The 20,794-nt window shown below is 50.2% G+C and overlaps 1 protein-coding gene across 2 annotated transcripts; it reads left to right on the top strand.

Annotated features, from left to right (window-relative positions):
* The first annotated feature begins 3,438 nt into the window (after positions 1-3,438).
* SLAMF8 (SLAM family member 8) lies at positions 3,439-19,591 on the top strand. 2 transcript variants are annotated; one of them, XM_089913059.1, is made up of 5 exons: positions 3,450-4,616; positions 7,437-7,763; positions 10,755-11,060; positions 11,142-11,246; positions 12,989-19,591. In XM_089913059.1, exons 1-5 carry the CDS (start codon positions 4,574-4,576, stop codon positions 13,051-13,053), a joined length of 846 nt encoding a protein of 281 aa, XP_089769185.1. In that variant the 5' UTR covers positions 3,450-4,573; the 3' UTR covers positions 13,054-19,591. The 2 variants fall into 2 exon arrangements, with proteins under 2 accessions (XP_089769183.1, XP_089769185.1); XM_089913057.1 differs by having other exon boundaries at positions 3,439-4,616; positions 10,755-11,246.
* The last annotated feature ends 1,203 nt before the right edge of the window (positions 19,592-20,794 follow it).

Genomic DNA, 20,794 nt, shown 5'->3' with positions numbered 1-20,794 from the left:
TGCCCGGCGCTCTTCCTCTGCCTCCTTCTCTGCCAGCTCCCTTCTCTCCCCAAACATCTCACCTTTTCTTTTCCCTTCTCCACTTCCCCCCATCCCAGGAGAAGCAAGGCCCCATTCTGCCCTCAGGCCAGTCCAAGGAACAAGGACGAGTGTGAGTGGACAGAGACAGGGCATCACTTGGACCACCCTTCACACCCCATCAAATTCCACCCAGCCCTGAATCTCTGCACCACGCTGCTCTCAGGGCTAAGGGTTGAGCTCAGATGCTGGTTTGGCCACATTTTACACCTGCTCCCCACTACCCCCACCCCAGCCCACAGCGCAGGTGGGATAATGGCAGGTGCAGGCCACTCTGCCTGGCAGATGGGGCTACTACTGCACCTGCCTGGGCTGCGGCAGAGGCTCCCGGCTTCCCAGAACGGCCCCAGGGAGGCTGAGCGCAGCCCCGGCTGCCAGCTTCTCTCTTAATTAAAGAAGGTGGGGAGTGGCCCCTTTGAACTTACTAGCTAATTTACTCCATGCACTCCCCCTGTGGCTGGGTTATTAATGTGGTCTGAACCAGTAATTAGCACTGGAGGGGGGGGAACCTGCCACCGCAGACTTAACTCTTCCTGTGCCTCCATCAGTCCATTCTTCGCCAGCTGTCACAGGGCTGCTGGAAGTTTTTCTTTTGGGGGAGGTGGGTGGGATATTTTCAGGTCCTCACCCAACCTCCCCCTTCCCACTTTCTCAGCCTCCCTGAAATTCCCCTAAAGGAAAAGGGCTGGGGTGGTGCATAGAAGATTGCAACTCATTTGCTGCTTGGAGGAACCACTATGGACCACCCCTTCTGCTGAGAGGGAGTGTGACTGCCCACTGTCCCCTCCAAAGGAACTCAGCATCCGTATTCCCAGCATTCACACACCAGCCAGACTCCTGCATTCCACGGCCACCCCACACCTGGCCTTGACATTTCAGAATCATTCAATCCACTTCAACACATGCTTGAAGGGTACCACCTCATGGAAATCCTGTCCTTGGCGATATACAGGGTGCAGAAATGAAGGGGGTCTGATCCCCGCCCTCAGGAACTGGGAGAAGAGAGTTGAAGCAGGGCTGCTGGCACCTCAACACTCCTTTACCTGCATTTGCCCAGCTTTCCCTTCTTCCCTCTCTCTGGCCACTTAGTAACAATGGTTAATTTTTTTGAGAGCTGATTGTCAACTGAAATTAAAATGCACAACGTGAGTTTCCTTTTTATTTGGGGACTTACGGAGGACTAGAGCCCGGGAGACAGCCTCTCAGATAGCTCTGAGGAACTGCTCTGAAGAGGTAGAGGGGGAGGTCAGCATATACGTGATTTTGGAGAAAGAGTACGTGCAATTAAGCACACGTTTTGGTAGAAGGTTACTGCTTGTCACGAGGCACAGCTATCTTAGTTAATGATTTTAGTGCTTTTATAAGTATGGGAAGATGCAAGAAATTGGCTTCATAAAATATCTGAGGGTCTGTTCTGCCTGTTTTCCCAGAGCACAGAATGGCTCATCTTGATTGTCACCCTGAATTCCTTTCAAGGTGTATTGTAGGTCAGCAACTGCAGTAGCCAGTAACTTGTAGAACTGGATGGTGGGCCACATTCTTTAGTTTACCTGACTATGCACCAGACCCTATTTTAAGTGGTTTCACCCTTACGGCACCACGAAGAGGTAGATACTGTTATTAATCCCCATTTCGTGAATGAAGATGCCGAACACAGAGCAGCCACTTTGCTCAAGGTTTCACAGCCAAAACCTGAACCCAAGAAGCTTGACCCCAGAGCTTGAGTTCTTAAGTCCTACCCTCACCCTCATCTGTTTATATCCTAAGGCTCACCTCAAACACTACCCACTCCATGAGGCCCACCTGGCCTCCTAGCCCCCCAGCTGGCTCCCACCCATCCACCCTCGGGCTCCCATAGCATCCCATGCACGCAGCTGGCATTGCTCTGACCACACTGATTGTAATTACTGGGTTACACGTCTGTCTTCTCATCTAAACTGCAGACTCCTTGAGGGCAGAGGCTGTGCCTTTCATCTTTGTGTCCCCAGCACCTGACACGTAAGTAGATGCTCAATGAATAGCTGACACATGGATGATGGAATTGACAGTGGAGTCATAGATCAGTCCTCTCCCTTGGCCTCTGTGTCCCATAGGCGGGTGGTGTCCGAGTTCTGTCACAACTCCAGCTCTGCCCCTTTCTCTCTAGAGAGTTCCTTTCTACTCCAGTCAGGACAATCACAATAGTTGCTACCCGGACCTCCCTGCCTCTTTTTTCTCCCCCAGTCAGCCCTGCACGCTGTCCTCCCACTAGCAAGTTAACCCCAAATGGACAGCAGCACACCCCCCCCCCCCCCGCTCCAAGCAGTGCTTCTCAGAGCCCTCCCTCCATTCACTAGCTCAGAATCACCTGGAGTGCAGTGTTTGTTAAAACTACAGGTTCCTGAGCCCCAGCCCAGCCCTACTGAACCAGAATCCCTGAGAATCCAAGTTTTCAGCACGGGTGAGAGTTGCTGGCCTCCAGAGTAAAAGCCTAAACTTAACCCAGTACTCAAGGACCCCATAATGTGACCCCCAGCCTCCCTTTCCATTTTACCCAAGACAGCCCTAAAGGATCCCTCCCTCTGCTCCTTCACTGTCTCTGGAGCCCACATGGGACCTCCCCACTGCCAAGCTTTCCCCTCATGCTCAGAGCCCACCCCCAACCTCTGGCCCTCCCTGTTTTCTAAGCCTATCCAAATCACATCTATCTTCAAGATGCAGCCCAAATTCCACCTTTTAAGGAAGTGTCCCCTGCCCACATCCACAGAGACCTCTTCCCATGCCCTCTTGCAGCGTGGACTGTCTGTGCTGCTTTTTTTTTTTTTTTTTATAAATTTATTTATTTATTTTTGGCTGTGTTGGGTCTTTGTTTCTGTGCGAGGGCTTTCTCTAGTTGTGGTAAGTGGGGGCCACTCTTCATCGTGGTGCGCGGGCCTCTCACTGTCGCGGCCTCTCTTGCTGCGGAGCACAGGCTCTGGACGCGCAGGCTCAGTAGTTGTGGCTCACGGGCCCCGCCGCTCCGCGGCACGTGGGGTCTTCCCAGACCGGCGCACGAACCTGTGTCCCCTGCATCGGCAGGCGGACTCTCAACCACTGCGTCACCAGGGAAGCCCTGTGCTGCTCTTTTGCACAGAGCCGTGTCTGTCTGTTGTGGGCCTTCCCTCCCCAGGCATATCTTGTTCCTACAATTTGGTGGTGAGTAACTGGAGGACAGGAACCCTGTTCTGGAATCCTCCTGCCCACCTGCCACCACATCTGCCTCGTGCCCAGCTGGGTCCAGAGCAGAGCGTTCAGTTTGACTGACAGGTCAGAAGCTCTGCAGGACTAGATACCACAAGCCACACTCAGGAAGCTCGGAGATTTTCCTTATCTTCTCGCTAAGCCTTCCCTGACTAAAGAAACCAAGTTACCGCCGCAAGTGAGAAGAGAAACGGAGTTAGGATGGAGCAACTGGCAAAAGGGACCACACTCGGAAGGCTGAAGCTCAGCTCATAGCTCTGCTTCTCTGTGACCTCCGAAAGGTGCTAACTTCACTCTGGTTTTCAACCTCCCCCATCTCTAACAGGGTGATAATCAGATCCTCTCAGAGGAGAGTTGTAGGGCTTCCAGGAAGCAAAATATGCAGCAATCTCTAGAATTCACACCCTGGTTTAACAAATGTCCATTAAGCATCCATGACATGCCCAGCACCGAGGGGTACACAGAAATGAATATGAGACCTTGGGAACAAACAGTCTGTGGAGATGAGAAAACTGTTGTGAAACAGTGTGCTAAGAGTTATGACAGGAACGGGCAGGCCCTGGGCACCCAGAAAGGAAGGTTCCTCATGCTGCCTGTGGTCAGGAAGCCTGGAATGGGAGTCCAGCCAGCTGCATAGCCTGCATAGCCATGCCACATCCAGAAGGATGAATGGAACAAGTACAACGAACGGAAGTGTGGAATTGGCAGTTCTGAGAAGAGGCAGTCCTGGCTTGGCGTGGTTGGAGAGCGGAATGGACGTAGGACGGCAGGCTGGAGAAGCAGGCTGGAGTTGGACTTAGGAGAACCTTGTACGCTAAGCCAAGAGTTTAGTCTTTATCCTGAGGGCAGTGGGAGGCTGCGGAAGAATTTTAAGCAGAGAGGTGATGATGGGAATCGCAGTTAAGAGGATTCTCTGTGGTGACAAGAGGAAAGGCAGGGGGCAGCAGGGCAGAGTGGGATGTGGGGATGCCTGGCGGGAGTCAGCGAGGAGGATGTGGGCTTGTGCGGGGGGGACTTGCCATCTGCATTGGCCAACCATAGGCATTTGAAAGAGGCTGACTTACAAGAATCAGCTCCTGAAAGAGCCCAGCTGGACCCGAGGCCAACTTCCACTTTCCTCTGGATATTTTCACTTTCAGGACGTCCTGTTCTGAGTCAACATTCCTCCTTCTAACCATGGGACTTTCCAGAAGGACCACAGCTCCTTCCATGCATCCACTTGACCTGGGATGTTCTGGATTTGGCTGTCGAGCGACTTTGCCTGACTCTCCGGAGTATGGTCGTGGTGTGGTCCCTGTGGAGTCTGCTTCTCTGGGAAGGTAAGTGGGGCAGGCGGGTGGCCTGGCCTCAGAGAGCTGAAGTCCCTTCCCCAGACATCCGGGCAGGATCCTCTCCCCAACCCTAGTGAGAACCCAGGAGCTGTGGAGGGGTGGGGAAGACTGAAGCAGGTTCTTGGGCAACATTAAACGCTAGGCAGAGGCAAAGAGATGCAGGATCCTGAATAGAAGGATGGCAGCACAAGGAGCCTCCATGTCCCTGAGACACAAGCTGTTTTGTGGCCCAGGGAGGTTAAAACTGAGGCTGGTGGTACCATTGTTGTTTTTTTTTTGTTTTTTTGTTTTTGTTTTTGCGGTACGCGGGCCTCTCACTGTTGTGGCCTCTCCCGTTGCGGAGCACAGGCTCCTGAACCGCAGGCTCAGCGGCCATGGCCCACGGGCCCAGTCGCTCCGCAGCACGTGGGATCCTCCCGGACCGGGGCACGAACCCGCGCCCCCTGCACTGGCAGGCGGACTCCCAACCACTGCGCCACCAGGGAAGCCCCCCATTGGTTTTGAAAGAGATGGTCGTGAGAATGTGAGGGTCTGGCAGTGTTAACACATGCAAATTCTAAATGTGGTCTGGGGAGAGCAGGGGAGGGCAGGCCTCTTACAATCTGAGGATGTCTTTCCAACAGCCTGTGGGAGAGCTGAGGCTCCTCCCTGCAGGTCTGTGGAAGTGGACATTCAGGAGGGATGAGAGACAAAAGCAAGTTAATATATTGCCTGTGGACTTGGGGTGGTCGATAGCGGTGTGATGTCAGAAGAGACAAATCAGGTCTCTTCAACACTGGGCGACACCACCCCCCCCATCCTGTCCAATGCCTGACTTCCCTCCCTTGGTTAACAAGTGGTCAGTATGACAAGGGCCAGCGCTGCTAGGCCAGGGGATGGGAGCCATGGGGTGTGGCAAGTACTCAGACACTTTTGTTTGTGTCAGAAGCTCACAGGGACTTCAAAATGATTTTGTCTGATGTCCCCACCTGAGTTCCTGGCTCCAAAAGTCTGCAGATTTCAACATTTCTAAACATGTGAAGGAAATCCTGCCAAAAAGAGGGAATCTGTTTGGTTCACAAATCTTTCAAACCCGTGGACATGGGAAGCAAAAAGAATTTTTCTGAGTGGTAAAAGAGATGAGTACCACTGGTTGAATGCACCCCCCTGCTTTACGAATGGGACAACGGAGGCCTTTAGAGGGAAGAGGTATGCTGAAAATTGCACAGCTTGTTAATGGCAGAGCCAGGGCAGGATAGAGCAGGAGTCTTGATTGACATCCAGTGCTATGCTCTCTTTATGGGACGTCTCCACTGTACCTTAACCCTGAAGCCATCCGCAGTTAGGACTGAGATGACTGGGGCTGGCAGGGCAGTGAGACGGACAGGAGACTGGAGTTACCAGCGTCTGGCTGAGTGATCATCCAGAACACGGCTCCCTAACTAAACTCCCAGCACTTGGGTGTGTTCTCCATCTGCTTTTATTCTGCTCTGAACCCTCGTGCCCACCACTGTGCTGGGTACGAGGGAAGTCCTCAGCCAATTTCGTCATGCATTCAGTATATCTTCCGAGCTTCTCCTACATCCCACTCCTAAACTGTGTTGGGCACAGGAAGTACAAACATGAGAAGAGGAACTCACAGTCTCATGGGACTCATAAACAAGTGGTCACAATAGAGGGATAGGAGCATTTGTAGTGGTGATCCCAGCCCGCTGTGGGAACACAGAGTTTGTAACCTGCAGTGACAGATGGCAGAGGCCAGGGGAGGCAGTGATGCTTCAAGGAGGAGCAGAAATTAGTCAGCAGAGGAGTCAGAGGGGCACTTCAAGCAGAAGTGTCACCCACACAAGTCACACTGAATATGTTCCCAGCAAAACAGCCTCTTGACATCTCACCCCCATTCTGTTTCTCCTCTTGTTCTGGATCACAGAGAATGGCATCCAGTGGGTCCCAAGGACCTGGGAGCCATCCTTGACTCCTGGCTCCCTCACTCCCCAGATCTAATCTGTTACCAGACCCCACTGACTACACACAGTAATCTCTCCATTCCTCCCGCTTCTGCCTGTCTCAGCTGCTCACTTCCTCAGTACAAGTTTCCATTGTACCTCCAGTACAAGTACAACCCCGCTCTCCTTGGGATTAATAGACGCAGCTTCAGTCTTGCCCCACCTCCCGTGCAGCCTGCACACCTCTGCTGGAGTTGTCTTTCTCACCATGGATCTAATCACGTCACTCTCTTACTTAAAGACTATCCAAGGCCCCCCATCGCTCTAAGGATAAAGGCCGAACTCCGAAGTTGCTTTTCGGGCCCTGCAGGATCTGGCTCCCACAGACTCTGCAGTGCTATTTCTTACTCCCTCTGCAGACAACTACTTTCAGTTCCCCACAGTGCACCGAGCTCTCTCACCGTCCGGGCCTTTGTGTGTGCTGCCCACTTCGTCTCTAACACTTCCCCATCCCCACTCCAGGCCGCCCTCTGCTTGACCTGGCTGATTCCCATTCCTCTTTCCGGTCTCAGCTTAACCTTTTCTTCTCTGAGTCCCTCAAGGCCTGGCAAGGTCACCCTATCAGCCTACCTATGTTCTCCCGGGGCACCCATTTTTGCCACCATGGTAAATGGCTGTCTTAAGAGTCTGAGCTCCATGAGCACAGGGACTGGATTCCCTCCCTCACTGTTTTATTCCCAGTCCCTGGCGCAGTGCGCTCTCAGTTTGGGTGGAGGGAGTGTGGAGAGAAGGGCCCTCACTCGCTCCGCAGCAGCTCAGCTGCACGCAGGAGAGAGATGAGGACGTTTGGGGCAGGCAGAGTGATGGGGTTCTGTCCTTTCAGCACTACTTCCCTTCATTGTCACCGGTGCCCGAGTTCAGGGCCAGGTGGGGGGCTCGGCGCTGCTGGTGGCAGAGCGCCCTCCCGGCTTCCAAATCCGAGAGGCCATCTGGAGATCCCTCTGGCCTTCAGAGGAGCTCCTGGCCACGTTCTTCCGGGGGTCTCTGGAGACGCTGTACCACTCCCGCTTCCTGGGCCGAGCCCAGCTGCACAGCAACCTCAGCTTGGAGCTGCGGCCACTGGAGTCTGGAGACAGCGGTAACTTCTCCGTGCTGCTGGTGGACAAGGAAGGTCGAGCCTGGACCCAGACCCTACAGCTCAAGGTGTATGGTGAGTGCGCCTGACTCAGGCTCTCTGCCCCACCTCCTCCCACAAAGCTCCGGAAAGGCATCCTGGGTCCTGGAAACTGGGGAGAACTGGGGTCTAGAAACCTCTGGCCTCTGACCTCATGGCTGATTCAGGGAACAGCTGCTTCCCCACAGGCACAGGTAAGAAAACTCCTCGGGTTCTCGCAGGTGAGCTTCTGGCTGGGGCAGCCAGGCTTTTCCGCCCTACTGTCCTGGTCTGAACCCTAGCTTGGTCTTTTCTTATCTCAGTGGCCTTGGACACAATACTTACTCCCTGACATTGACCTTTCTCACTTGTAAAACCAGTATAGTAATATTACCATGAAAATCCCAATAAAGGTAAAATCAGTGGCATTTGCGAAAGCATCTGGGATAGAGGCTGGCCTAGGCATCATCAATTCTAAGATAACAGGTTATAAGACGTGCCATTATTTTATGCACCACCAAAAAGAAAAATAAGTATTGCAATTAAACTATGACACAATGTTTTTAATTTAAAAATTCATTTTAACTAAAGTATAGATTTTTTTTTTTTTTTTTTTGCGGTACGCGGGCCTCTCACTGTCGTGGCCTCTCCCGTTGCGGAGCACAGGCTCCGGACGCGCAGGCTCAGCGGCCATGGCCCACGGACCCAGCCGCTCCGTGGCACGTGGGATCCTCCCGGACCGAGGCACGAACCCGCGTCCCCTGCATCAGCAGGCGGACTCCCAACCACTGCGCCACCAGGGAAGCCCCCTAAAGTGTAGAATTTTTATGTCATATTTCTTAGAAGAGCTCTTTTAGATGTATTGAGAGATTTTGAATTTACATCATTCATGGGTATTCTCTGTTATTTGTTATTGCAAAATAAACCATCCCCAAACTTACTGGTTAAAAACAACAAATATTTTTGTTTCTCACAAGTCTGACTTGGCAGGGCTCAGCTGAGGTGATCCTCTGTTCTGTGTAGGTTTGTTAGGGTCATTCCTAAAGCTGCTCTCAGCACCTCAGCTGCGGTGACTGAATTCACTGGAGGCTGGATGGGTCTTTCTTTCCAGCAACTTCACCTCCACCTCTGTCACAACCAGCACCTCCACAACCACCGCCACCATGCCCTCCATCACCTGCACCACCATCACCACCTCCACCTCCACCACCTCCACCATCACCTGCACCACCATCACCACCTACACTTCTACCACTGCCACCGTATTTCTGCCGGTAAAGATAAAATGGCCTTTGAGCTCCTATTCATGTATCTAGTGGCTTGGAAAAGATATGTCAGTGACCCCTATGTCAGTAAAACCTCAGAAATTGAGATAGAATAAGGGGAGGAAAAGGTCCAAATTTAAGAATGGAGAGTAGGGGTGATAGCTGGGCAGAGCGAAACACTGAGGGAGAGAAAGGCAGTAGCAAACTGGAAAGAGAGAGACCCTCCCACACCTAGAGGAAGACAACTGGCTCATCACTTAGGTGAGCCACACGGGCTGCCAGTGTACAATTAAATGTGTGTCCTTTTCGATGCACACGACCCTGATCCATGTTGCACCATGTTGGCAAGCAGAGTGCTGGCTGGAATTCAGCACCCCGCTCTCACCTGTTACCCCCTGAGCCCAGCGCCCTTGCACAGTGAACAGCCTTCACAGCCATACAGGCAGCTAGGGAGGCTCTCCCCCGTTCTGAGTCTCAGCTGCCACATATGTGAAATGAGGACGTTGAATGTGATAATACATGCAGCACCCACACCACTAAGCTCTAAAATGCCTTGTTCTCAGCATCTGAATTACAGATTTGAAGGAAATTGCTGTTTTATTGCTTCCAAATACGTAGCGTGATTAGAACTAATTGCACAAAGCTGCCAAGCAGCCGTCCTTAGGAGCTCTGCTTTGACAATAGATAAGAATGATTTGAATTAGCAGATCAGTTACTAGAAATGTCAATGGGTGTTTCTACTGTGCCTGATCGTGTTTGGAAGCAGCTTGTCCTCTGAACTAGTGTAAATATCCCCCTCCCCTGTAATCTTTGTTTATACTATTAGGGCACCCAGCAAATCTTTTCTTTTTTCATATCACAAATCCCACCAGATTGAGCTGGCATTAATGAGGTTTTACTCAGCTTAACTTTGGAATGCTCTCAGAGACTGAGCCCTCCCACTGTTGCCAGAATGCTCTCCCGCTGGCCCCCTTTGCCATGAGACTCATGATCTACTCATCAACCAATGTAGGAAAGGGCAGCCATGGCCTGGGATGCCAGGACACCAATTTGTCCAATGGCCCAGGTAGCTGAGCACCCTGAGAGCAAGGGTTATGGAGATAACAAGGTAGAGCCCCTACCCCCTGGCCTGCTCCTTCACAGAATTTTGCATCCTTGTGATAATTTTCTTAGTTATTCATAATCACTTGTTAGTATGTCTTCTTCACCAAACTCCAAAATCTCCAAAAGTCCAGGAATGTGTTTGTTGTTTTTGTGCCTACCTTAACAAACGTTTATTGTCTCTCTGACTGATGTATCATGTATCAGGGAAATTTGATGACAAGGGATACAGAGAGTTCTCAGAGGGCTCAGAGCCATACCTGGAATATCAGAGAAGGCTTCATAATCAGAGCAGTAAGGAGTGTGTCCAAGCTGGGCCTTGGAGGATGAGTAGGAATCTTCTAGGAGGGTGAGACGAGAAAAGCATATGTGTACAGCTGAGCCATATGAAAGATATGAAGCATGACACGTTTGGGAGAACAGGAAATTAATTAAGATGGGTGGGGAGGGTCAGCAGGAGGTACAGCTGGAGAGGTTGACATCAACCATTTAATGAAGGATTTTGAATACCAGACTTAGAAATTCAGCTTCTGTCCTGTGGGCAATGGGAGACTGATGTGGCTTTAGAGCCAGAGTGGCCTAGTCAGAGGTGTCACCTAGCCCTGCATGGATCCCAGAGCTGGAGCTATGGGCCCCGCTCAGCATCCCTATAACCCACACTGGCTCCGCTGTCCTTGCTCAGGTGCAGTGCCCAGGCCCGTGGTGCAAGTGTTCGTTGCTGTATCAGGGGATGCTCAGCCCCCCAAGACCTGCCAAGTGTTCCTGTCCTGTTGGGCTCCCAACATCAGCGACATAACCTATAGCTGGCGACGGGAGGGAGCCATTGACCTTGATATCAAGCCAGGTGGCCTCTTCATGGATGGACAGGTGCTGAGTGTGTCACTGGGACCAGGTGACAAAGGTGTGGCCTATTCCTGCATTGTCTCAAACCCTGTCAGCTGGGACTTGGCCACAGTCACCCCCTGGGAGAGCTGCCATCACCAGGCAGGTATGCCAAGGGCTAGGGATCAGTGGTTGAGGGATTGTGAAGCATCCAGTCCACCTGTGACCCTGCCCCCTCCATGTCCAGCTCCAGGGATGGCCTCCTACAAAGATGTGCTACTGGTGGTGGTGCCTGTCTTGCTGCTTGTGATCCTGGCTGGTCTCTCTGCCTGGCACTGGGGCCCCTGCTCAGGTAGGAGTCCTGCGAGGGCCAGGGGTGGCTGGAGGAGGTAGGTCTTCTGGGAAGGAGGGCCAAGTTTGGACCTCCTCCTATTTAGGCTTACCTCTCCCATGTCATCTCTTGGCCCTCTCCATCTAATATTCTGGTCTCCAGTCAGACTGAACTACCTGAAGTTCCTTTAGCAGTTTTCAAATGAGCTACTCTCTTGCGTGCCTCTGCAGGCATTTGCACATCCTACTCTTTCTGTCTGGAACACACTTTCCATAACTTCCCACCCAACTCGCCTTCTTCATTTGGCTGCCACCTCCACCATCTTCAAGGTGTGCCCCCTGCAGGAAGCCTTCCCGACCTTCTCTCCCACACCCAGGCTGGGTTTGTGCCCTGCCTTGACTCTCCAGTGCTCATCTCAGTCACAGCACTTACTGCCTTCACTCTCCCACGGAGTTCTCAGGTCTTGAAAGATAAAGACTGAGTCACCACCCCCTGACACCTAGCAAGGGTTCCTGGAACATAGCTGGTATCAATAAAGGTGTGTTGAGTGAAAATCTAGATGAATCCCAACTCCCTCTTGCCAATCATCCTAGGAAAGGCTTCCTGAGAGAAGCACCTCTCTGGCCAGGGACTGATAGGGCCTCCTTCCCCCAGGAGAAGAGGGAAGGGGACACTCAGAGGTTAAGCTGGGTTCTGTGCTCTCCATCCAGCTCCTGAAAGAACTACCCCAGCTGACCTGGGCTTCGTGGACACGTCCATCCTAGGCTGTCTGGCTGGTCCCAGGATGGAGAAAGTGGGTCAGCAAGGAGAAGGAGACATAAGACTTCAGTGGATGTGTCCTAAAAGGCAAGAGTCTTGGCCCAGCCACTGAGCATGCAGCTGGGCTGGCTGGCTGGCTCCTGTATGTTCTTTCCACAGGCAAGGGAGGGAAGAGGGAGCAGCAGGGGTCACACTCCACCTAGGGCCCTGTCTGCTCCTGAGAGGGTCTGACCTGGCCCTTTGCCTCAGACAGCCCCCAGGATTTGTGGCAAGAAGGTGGAAGCCAGGAAGCAAGCAGCTTTTTGTTTTAACGGCTTTATTGGGCTATACTTCACATACAGTGTAATTCACGCATTTCAAGTGTAAAACTCAATGGCTTTTATTACAGCCACAGAGTTGTTCATCCATCACCACACTCAATCTGAGAACATCCTCATTACCCCAAAAGGAAATTCCCAAGCCCCTTAGCCATCACTCCCTAGTCCCCCTTTCCCTTCCAGCCCCAGGCAACCACTAATCTCCTTTCTGTCTCTAGACTGTCTCTTCTGGACAGTCTATCCTGTAAATGGAGTCATGCACTGTGTGATCCTTTGTGACTGACTTCTTTCACTTCGCCTAATGTTTTCAAGGCTCAGAAAAGAGCAGCTTTGGACACTGAGAAGGGTAGAGAGAATCCAACGACCGGGGATAGTGGAAAGGCTCTACCCAGGGCGTCTGGAGGCTGACCCTTGGCTCTGACACGTGGCTTCTGCCTAGTCATTTAACTGGGTCCATCCCAGCTCTAAGTTTCTATACCTTCTACAGCTAAATGCGTGCTATAATTGCAGAGAAAGTCTAGACATTAGGAAGAACTTCCTGTCCTTGAAGCATCTCCTTTTCCAGGGTCTTAGAAAACCAGGAGAGCTATTCCTTGCCTGAGGTGATCTTGAACTAGGACCATCAGGATTCAGAGGCCTTAGGTACAAACTTTGGAGGGGTAACCATCATTCTGATCTCCTTGCCAGGGAAAAAGAAGAAGGATGTCGGTGCTGGTGAAGTGGCTCCAGAGACAGAGAACCCCCTTGTTTAGGGTCTACCGTGAGCAATGCCTGGATCACGAGGAACCCCACTGCCTAGCCACATGATGCTCTGGGGTGTAGCTGGTACCTGGAGACCACCATGGACCTCGTACCTCCTGTGAGACTCCTGTACCACCGCTCAGGAGCAGCCTGGGCAGCCGTCACACTGGGAGGACAGGAAACACTGGCACAACCTTCCACACCTTCCCCCTTCCCTCTCCCCTGGTTGCATGTCCTGGATCTGCTCTGGGAAACATGGGCCCAGCAGGACATCCTCTCAAGGACACTGGAAGTTCTCCAGGATCCATAGATTGATTGTCCAGGGCACTCACTCCTCCACCATTGTTCATGAAGTATTGTTATGGATTGAATTTGTCCCCTTTAAATTCACACGTTGAAATCCTAACCCCCAATATCTCAGGATATGACTGTGTTTGGAGATAGGGTCTTTAAAGAGATATTTAAGGTTAAATGAGGTCATTGAGATGGCCCTAATCCGATATGACTGGTGTCCTTATAAGAAGAGGGAGAGACACCAGGAATGCACACACAGAGAGAAAAAGCCATGGAAGGACACAGAGAGAAGGAAGCCCTCTGCAAGCCAAGGAGAGAGGCCTTGGGAGAAACCAAACCTGCTAACATCTTGGTCTTGGACTTCCAGTCTCCAAGACTGAGAAAATAAATTTCTGTCGTTTAAGCCACCCATTCTGTGGTATCTTGTTATGGCAGCCCTAGCAGACTAACACAACTATTAGCCAACCAGCATCAAAGGATTACTTCCAGCCTGGGTCCTGGCCTCTGAAAGACATTAGACAATCAACCACTTTCAGTCCTAAACCCAGCCCCTGTCATTTGAGACCCTGATGTTTCCCACAACCAAGGAATTATAAGAAAAGGTCTAGAACCTGATGAAGAAGAGACATGGGGGTCAAGGGTTTCTCTTTCCTGCTTGAAGGACTTGCAAGTTCATGGTCCTCAAAGGTAATTTACAGTTCTAGACAATCAAGGGATGGTTGATATCTCATGGTTGGGATGGGTGCCATTTTGCTGGTAACATCTTTTTAATTGACATCTTCACCCTCAGCACTGACCATCATGCCTCCCACAGGAGCTGGAGCTGGGTTTGAGATTCCCTCCTCACTGTCTAGCACAGTGACCAGAAAAAGAGAGATTAAATTCCTCAGCCAACAGGAAGTTCTTGCACAACTTCAAGAAAATCAGCTCAGCCCAGGATGAGAGTCTCTGCCTGAGACTGAGAGAGGGAGGAGCCAGGAAAAGCTGAACAGAAGGGAAATTATGGAGGGAAAGAAGCTGAGGCATCCTAATATCTGCCACACTCATTTTCAGATGCAAGTGCAGAAGATCCACCCAAGTTCAAGGGACCCACCACTCAATGGGAAGATGTTCAAGGTCACTTTGAAAGGAGCGCATGTGGGATGGAAGGTATTATTATTGTGGCCATCTCTGCAAAACACAATCTGTCACTGAGCGATTTTGTCTTAAAAAGCTCTGGAATATTGCCACTGGAAAAAATAATTGATGAGCTAAACTTACACTTAAGAATTAGTAGATGAAAAAAAAAAAAAAGAATTAGTAGATGATATGGTCCAGCATTACTCCCTCCCAAGTGTAACTGGATTTTTTTCTGGGACCTCACTCAAGTCTTGATGATAGAGGAAGGAGGCATTGAAGAAACAGGGGTAGGTTTTGAAGTATTTTCCTAGGGCAGCTTCAATCCCTCCACCCAGGATGTCAGCCCTGTGCAAGGGGCGGCTTCCGTCTTCTCCCCAGTTCGTGGGCAGTCACTTCACCTTGGACAAATGGTCAGCTCAGCTGGCCTCCAGATTCATATGGCCACTCCTACACACGACTAGTCCTGGAATTTCCCTGCCTGCTGGCTCTGCTCAGAGGTCCCCTGCTGGCCACCTGACTTCACCTAGTCCTTATGTCTCCCCTGCATCCACTTCTCTCCCATCACCTTCTTCCAAGTCCACCTGAACAGTGCACACGGCCACAGTAGCTAATGCTGCCGCCACCTGTCATCAGAGGCATTCCTCAGGCCTGGTCAATGAACCAGGCAAAACTGGCCTTAGTCTTTAAAACTGATGTGAAAGAGAAAGCCCAGGGTCTAGCAAATGAGCCATGGTGGTTGAATGAGGGAAACACACACACACACACACCACTCCCCTTCTCTCTTCCCTTCATCTCCAGGGCCCCGCCTCAGATCAGAGCAGTTCTGGATGGGATGGGACCCACAGTTCTCCTTCACGCGGTAACCCTTGGTGACGTCATGTAGACGGTGGTTTTCTTGTGTGGTATGCCAGGGCCTTTTGAACATATTCACGCTGCTCAAGTCAACGGAGGTTCCCATCCCCAATGACTCATTTGTCCACTAGTGGAATAATTAACCCACCACAGTGTTCGTGTTGAAAAGCACTGGGATTGATGCTTTAAAAGTCACACAGGAACAAATATTGATGGAGTGTGCGGCATGCACTGGGTACACTTCAGGGCACTGGGGACTCAGTAGTGAGTAAAGCAATGTCCTTCCTTCATGGAGTTTATATTCTAGATAATATAAATAAGCAAGTAAGCACATGTCACATGTGGATAAGTTCTATTAAGAAAGCTAAGGTGGAGTAAATGGCAAGAGAATGGTGTGTTGGGGAGAAGGGGTCTGTCTTAGATAAGGGGATCAGAGAATACCGTCTCCTGATGAGGTGACATGCGAACAGAAGCCTAGTGCAGTGGAGTGAGCCATGCAGTGGCTGGGCAAAGAGCGTTCCAGAGAGCAGAGGATGCAAAGGCCCTGAGGGGGAGCATAGTTGAGGTTTATGAAGAAGAGAGCGGAGACCAGGGCAACTGGGCCAAAACAAAGGGGGTGGGGAAGGAAAGGGGAGGACCATAGTGATGGTCTGGGGCCACAGCACTTGGGACCTTGTGATCTGCAGAACACCCCGTTCCTGGGGTTAGGGAAGCCAGGAGCGACCCCTTCTGTTTGAGTGTCAGATTCGTCCCATAATGACCTTGGCACCATTAACTCCAGTGGGCTCATGGTCAGACCAGAATCCACTCCAAATCTGTGTTTGCTTTTCCTTGTTTTCATTATATCTCCTTTGAGCAAGAGCCTTTGTACCTGTCCTGTGTAAATACAAGAGCTGCTCGAGCAAAGGGGTCATGTGCCACGATGTCAGAGGGAATGGAGCGGGGAGGGTATCGCGAGAGAGAAGGGTTAGAGACACATTTTCTCACCCGTGGAGCTATGAGCACCCAATGCCTCGTTTCAAAAAACAAAAAAACATTGGGGAGAGGAAAGGAGGGTGGGGCAAGATAGGGGTAGGGGATTAAGAAGTACAAACTACAGTGCATAAAATAAATAAGCTATAACGATATATTGTATGGCACAGGGAATTATAGCCATTATTTTAGAATAACTTTAAATGGAGTATACTCTATGAAATATTGAATTACTATTTTGTACACTTGAAACTAATATAACATTGTAAATCAACTATACTTCAATTTTAAAAATTGATAGTATTTATCAATTTTAAAATTGATAAATAAAAACAGAACTGCTGCAAACATTAATGATATCTCTGGCAAATCTTCTTTCCATGTTTATTAAGAAGTAGCACCTATTCAGTTCATCAGCAGTTGGTTATGCACTGGTCTTCAGAGGAAGCACCATCTCCTTCCAGACTTGACTCCATGGCTCCCTGCATCCATCCTGCATGCAGGTTGAAGGAGGGCCTCTAAAATATACAATATATCCCTAGATTCAGGGAAGTTTTAGTGGGCTGGTCAGCGCAGGTCCCATCGGCCAGGAGGGCCAGGCTGATCACATGGGTAAAGAGTGGGGATAGGGGACTTCCCTGATGGTCCAGTAGTTAAGATTTCGCCTTCCAGTGCAGGGGGTGTGGGTTCGATCCCTGGTCGGGGAGCTAAGATCCCACATGCCTTGCGGCAAAAAACCAAAACATAAAACAGAAGCAATATTGTAACAAATTCAATAAAGACTTTAAAAGTGGTCCACATCAAAAAAAATTAAAGAGTGGGGATACCCCCACTGCACAACTAGCCCAGGTCCAGTTCTGCGAGCCACACCTCCAGGGAGACATTGGAAAACTCAAGCGTCCAGAAAAGAATGACCAGATGGTGAAAAGTCTGGAAACCTCATCATATGAGAAATGATTAAAGAAACTGGGCACGTTTAGCTGATAACAAAAAGCTCAGAAGGCCATTAGTTCTCCAATATTTGAAGGGCTCTCACGTAAGCCCTACTGTGTAAGTGAGGCCAATGGAACATGTCTCTGTGAGGCAGATACTGACTCACATGAATAATAGGATCTTCAAGCTGGAAGGAAACTTTGTGGTTACTCAGTTCAAGTTTTTCATTTCTCAGGTGGAAGACTGAGGCCCGAAGAGACTGTTACTCCCTAGAATCACATAACTAGTCAGTGGCAGTCAATCAGAATTAGCTTTAGGTTATCTAGATCAACCCAGCCCCTCACTCTGTCCCATACTCCCAGGGAAGAACTTCATAACAAAAGGAGAAATCCAAATATGAAGTGAGCTGTTCCAACGAATGTGCTTAGTCAGAAACCATCTCAGAGCAATGCTATAGATCAGAGAATTTTCAGACTAGGTGGGAAGTTGCATTAGATCAGGAATGACAAATATGTGGTACATATATCCAGACTTCCACCTTCCACGAGCATGTCGAACGTGGAGAACTAACTATGACACAATTTTCCCACTGAGTTCACAACACTCAGGTAACTCTGACCAATTAATTGAAGCGGGAAGCCAAGATGCTATCCCTGCCCTAGACAATCCATAAGATCCTTCCAACGTTAAGAATGGATTATAGGGCTTCCCTGGTGGCGCAGTGGTTGAGAGTCTGCCTGCCGATGCAGGGGACACGGGTTCGTGCCCCGGTCCGGGAAGATCCCACATGCTGTGGAGCAGCTGGGCCCGTGATCCATGGCCGCTGAGCCTGCACGCCCGGAGCCTGTGCTCCGCAACGGGAGAGGCCACAACAGTGAAAGGCCCGTGTACCAAAAAAAAAAAAAATAAATATATATATATATATATATATATTTAAGAACGATGGGAAACTATCTTTGGATGCGAGCAACAGAAACCAACTCTGGTTCTAACTAAAGTGCGAGAAAGAATTTATTAGAAATTTGTGGGTAGCTCAGTGTCGTAGTCAGCTTAAGCTACTGTAAAAGAATATGATATTCTAGGTGGCTTATAAACACCAGAAATTGATTTCTTATGTTTCTGGAGGCTGGGAAGCGCAAGATCAAGGCAACAGCAGATTCGGTGTCTGGTGAGAGCCAGACTTCCTGGTTCATAGACAGCTGTCTTCTTGCTGTGTCCTCACATGGCGGAAGGGGCAAGGGAGCTCTCTGGGGTCTGTTTTTAGGGGCACTAATTCTATTCCTGAGGACTCCATCCTCAGGACCTAATCACCTCCCAAAGAGCTCACCTCCAAATACCATCACACTGGGAATTAGGTTTCAGCATATGAATTTTGGGGAACATAAATATTCAGTCTATAGCACTTAGAGAACCAAAGAAAACCCTGACCAACCAGGCCTTGGAAAGAACAAAGCCCGGTGGCCCTGGGGAATGCAAGCCTCAGGCCCCTTCCTTAGGGGCCACTGTGGGATAAATCTGCTCTGTTTTCTGTTCCCATGTTACTCACTGAAGATTAAAACTCTCAACAAAAGATTGAGCTGGCCTCAGCTCTGGGGCAAAGGGCCAGTTACTCCTATGCTACCAAGTTCTGGTATGAAACTCGAATAATGGGCTTCCCTGGTGGCGCAGTGGTTAAGAATCTGCCTGCCAATACAAGGGACACAGATTCGAGCCCTGGCCCGGGAAGATCCCACATGCCGCGGAGCAACTAAGCCCATGCACCACAGCTACTGAGCCTGAGCTCTAGAGCCTGCAAGCCACAACTACTGAGCCCACGTGCCACAACTACTGAAGCCTATGCACCTAGAGCACATGCTCCACATCAAGGGAAGCCACAACAACGAGAAGCCCGCACACCGCAACAAAGAGTAGCCCCTGCTCACCCCAACTAAAGAAAGCCCACACACAGCAACGAAGACCCAACGCAGCCAATAAATAAATAAAATTTATATTAAAAAAAAGAAACTCCAATAGTCCAAAATTTCTGAATCCAAATCTAGACTTCCAGGCCATTTTGAAGGTATATGTGTCAAAGTAGGAGGACAGGACATGTTTTATGTAACAGTTTGTTAGCCTGATTTATCATTACAGAAGTTAAGGGCAGGCCTGAATATGGGGACCCCTCTCCCTGGACTTTTTTTCTGTCATGATTTCCATCCACCTCCTGAACCTGAGACCTTCCCCCTGCCGCCCCATGATGAAGAGCAAGCCCCCAGCTCACACTGCAGACCAGAATCAAACTGTTCTGGAATCAAACGGGGGACAACAGCCCCCGATTCCCTGCAGGACTGAGCCGTGCATCTCCAGCGTTCATCACTCAGCGTGTCTCTTGCAGGCAGCTACCGTGGCCAGAGACACAGGGGATACAGCTGTGAGTAGGGCAGATGGAGCTCTGCACCCAGGAAGCTTCCATCTAGTTGGAGAGAGCAGCATGAAACAAATACACACAACGATGTAATTAAAATTGCGCCAAGCTCTAGAGAGGAAAAGAACTGAAAATTGTGAGCAAGAATAATGAGGGAGCAGAATAGAGCTGGTGCAGGGCAACCCCAATGGCTCCTCTGAGGAGGGATGTTCCCGCTGAGACTAGCAGGGACAGTAGCTAGTAAAGCAAAGTAGGCAGGCCTGCTACACTGAGGATGAGCCTGCTGGGAAGCCCTTCTGGATAGGCCTTGGCATATACGAACGTCTGAAGGAAGGTCCCCATGGCCAGAGTTTAATGAGCAAGGGGGGCCCTGGGAGGAGAAAACAGCAGAGGTCAGATCATGCAGGGTCTGGTAGGACGTGGTAAGATTTAAATTTTAATTCTACATGTAAACGGAGGCCACTGAAGAGTTTTAAGAAGGGAAATGACATGATCAGACTTGCACTTTTGAAAGCTCGCTCTGGGGGCTGTGTGGAGAATGGATTGATGCGGGGAGAGTGTGAAAGCAGGAAGATGAAGTTAGTGCAGGGATCCTGGCAAGACACGGTGATAGCTTTGAACTGAGGTGCGCGAGGGCGGGGGCGGGGTGAAGAAGTGGATGATTCGAGAAATATCTAGGAGCTAGACTAGACAGGACTTTTAGTTATGGGAAGGGGGGTCTGGGCGGGGTCAGGAATGACACTGGGGTGTCTGACCTGAGTAACTAAGCAGATGGAGGTGCCACTTACCCAAACTGGAAATACAGAAAGAAGGGCAAGTTTTAGGAGGAAGTTAAAAGTTAATTGGCCCTTAATTATCAGGGAACAGGACTTTAAAAGGAACAAGACATTTGGAGGCTGAACAATGTATTGGGTGGCATCATATGAAAATGGTCATTATTATAGGTTAAAAAATGCTCAAATACAGGTGATTTCATACGACCCAAACTAATAATTTAAATGTAAATCGATTTAAGGAAGAGAAGCCATCGATCCCTCTGCCCCGGTCCACTCCCACCCAGGACAACTGTTTCATGCCTATAACCAGTTAAGTTTTTACATTCAGCTCCAGAATTACATTCTAGACCCCCCAACATGAACCTGAGGTTGAAAGGGCTGCAAGACAGCTCGGGCAGAGGG

The sequence above is a fragment of the Delphinapterus leucas genome, chromosome 1, assembly GCF_059928025.1.
Source record: "Delphinapterus leucas isolate spDelLeu-1000000601 "Yukka" chromosome 1, BTC_Dleu_Yukka2, whole genome shotgun sequence".
Taxonomy (NCBI): Eukaryota; Metazoa; Chordata; class Mammalia; order Artiodactyla; family Monodontidae; genus Delphinapterus; species Delphinapterus leucas.
This window is presented reverse-complemented; position numbering and strand designations above follow the sequence as displayed.

Coding starts and splice junctions, on each gene's coding strand:
- SLAMF8 (XM_089913057.1), top strand. CDS start 4,574: ATGGTCGTGGTGTGGTCCCTGTGGAGTCTGCTTCTCTGGGAAG. Junction 4,617..7,436: donor GAGTCTGCTTCTCTGGGAAG/GTAAGTGGGGCA, acceptor CTGTCCTTTCAG/CACTACTTCCCTTCATTGTC. Junction 7,764..10,754: donor CCTACAGCTCAAGGTGTATG/GTGAGTGCGCCT, acceptor GTCCTTGCTCAG/GTGCAGTGCCCAGGCCCGTG.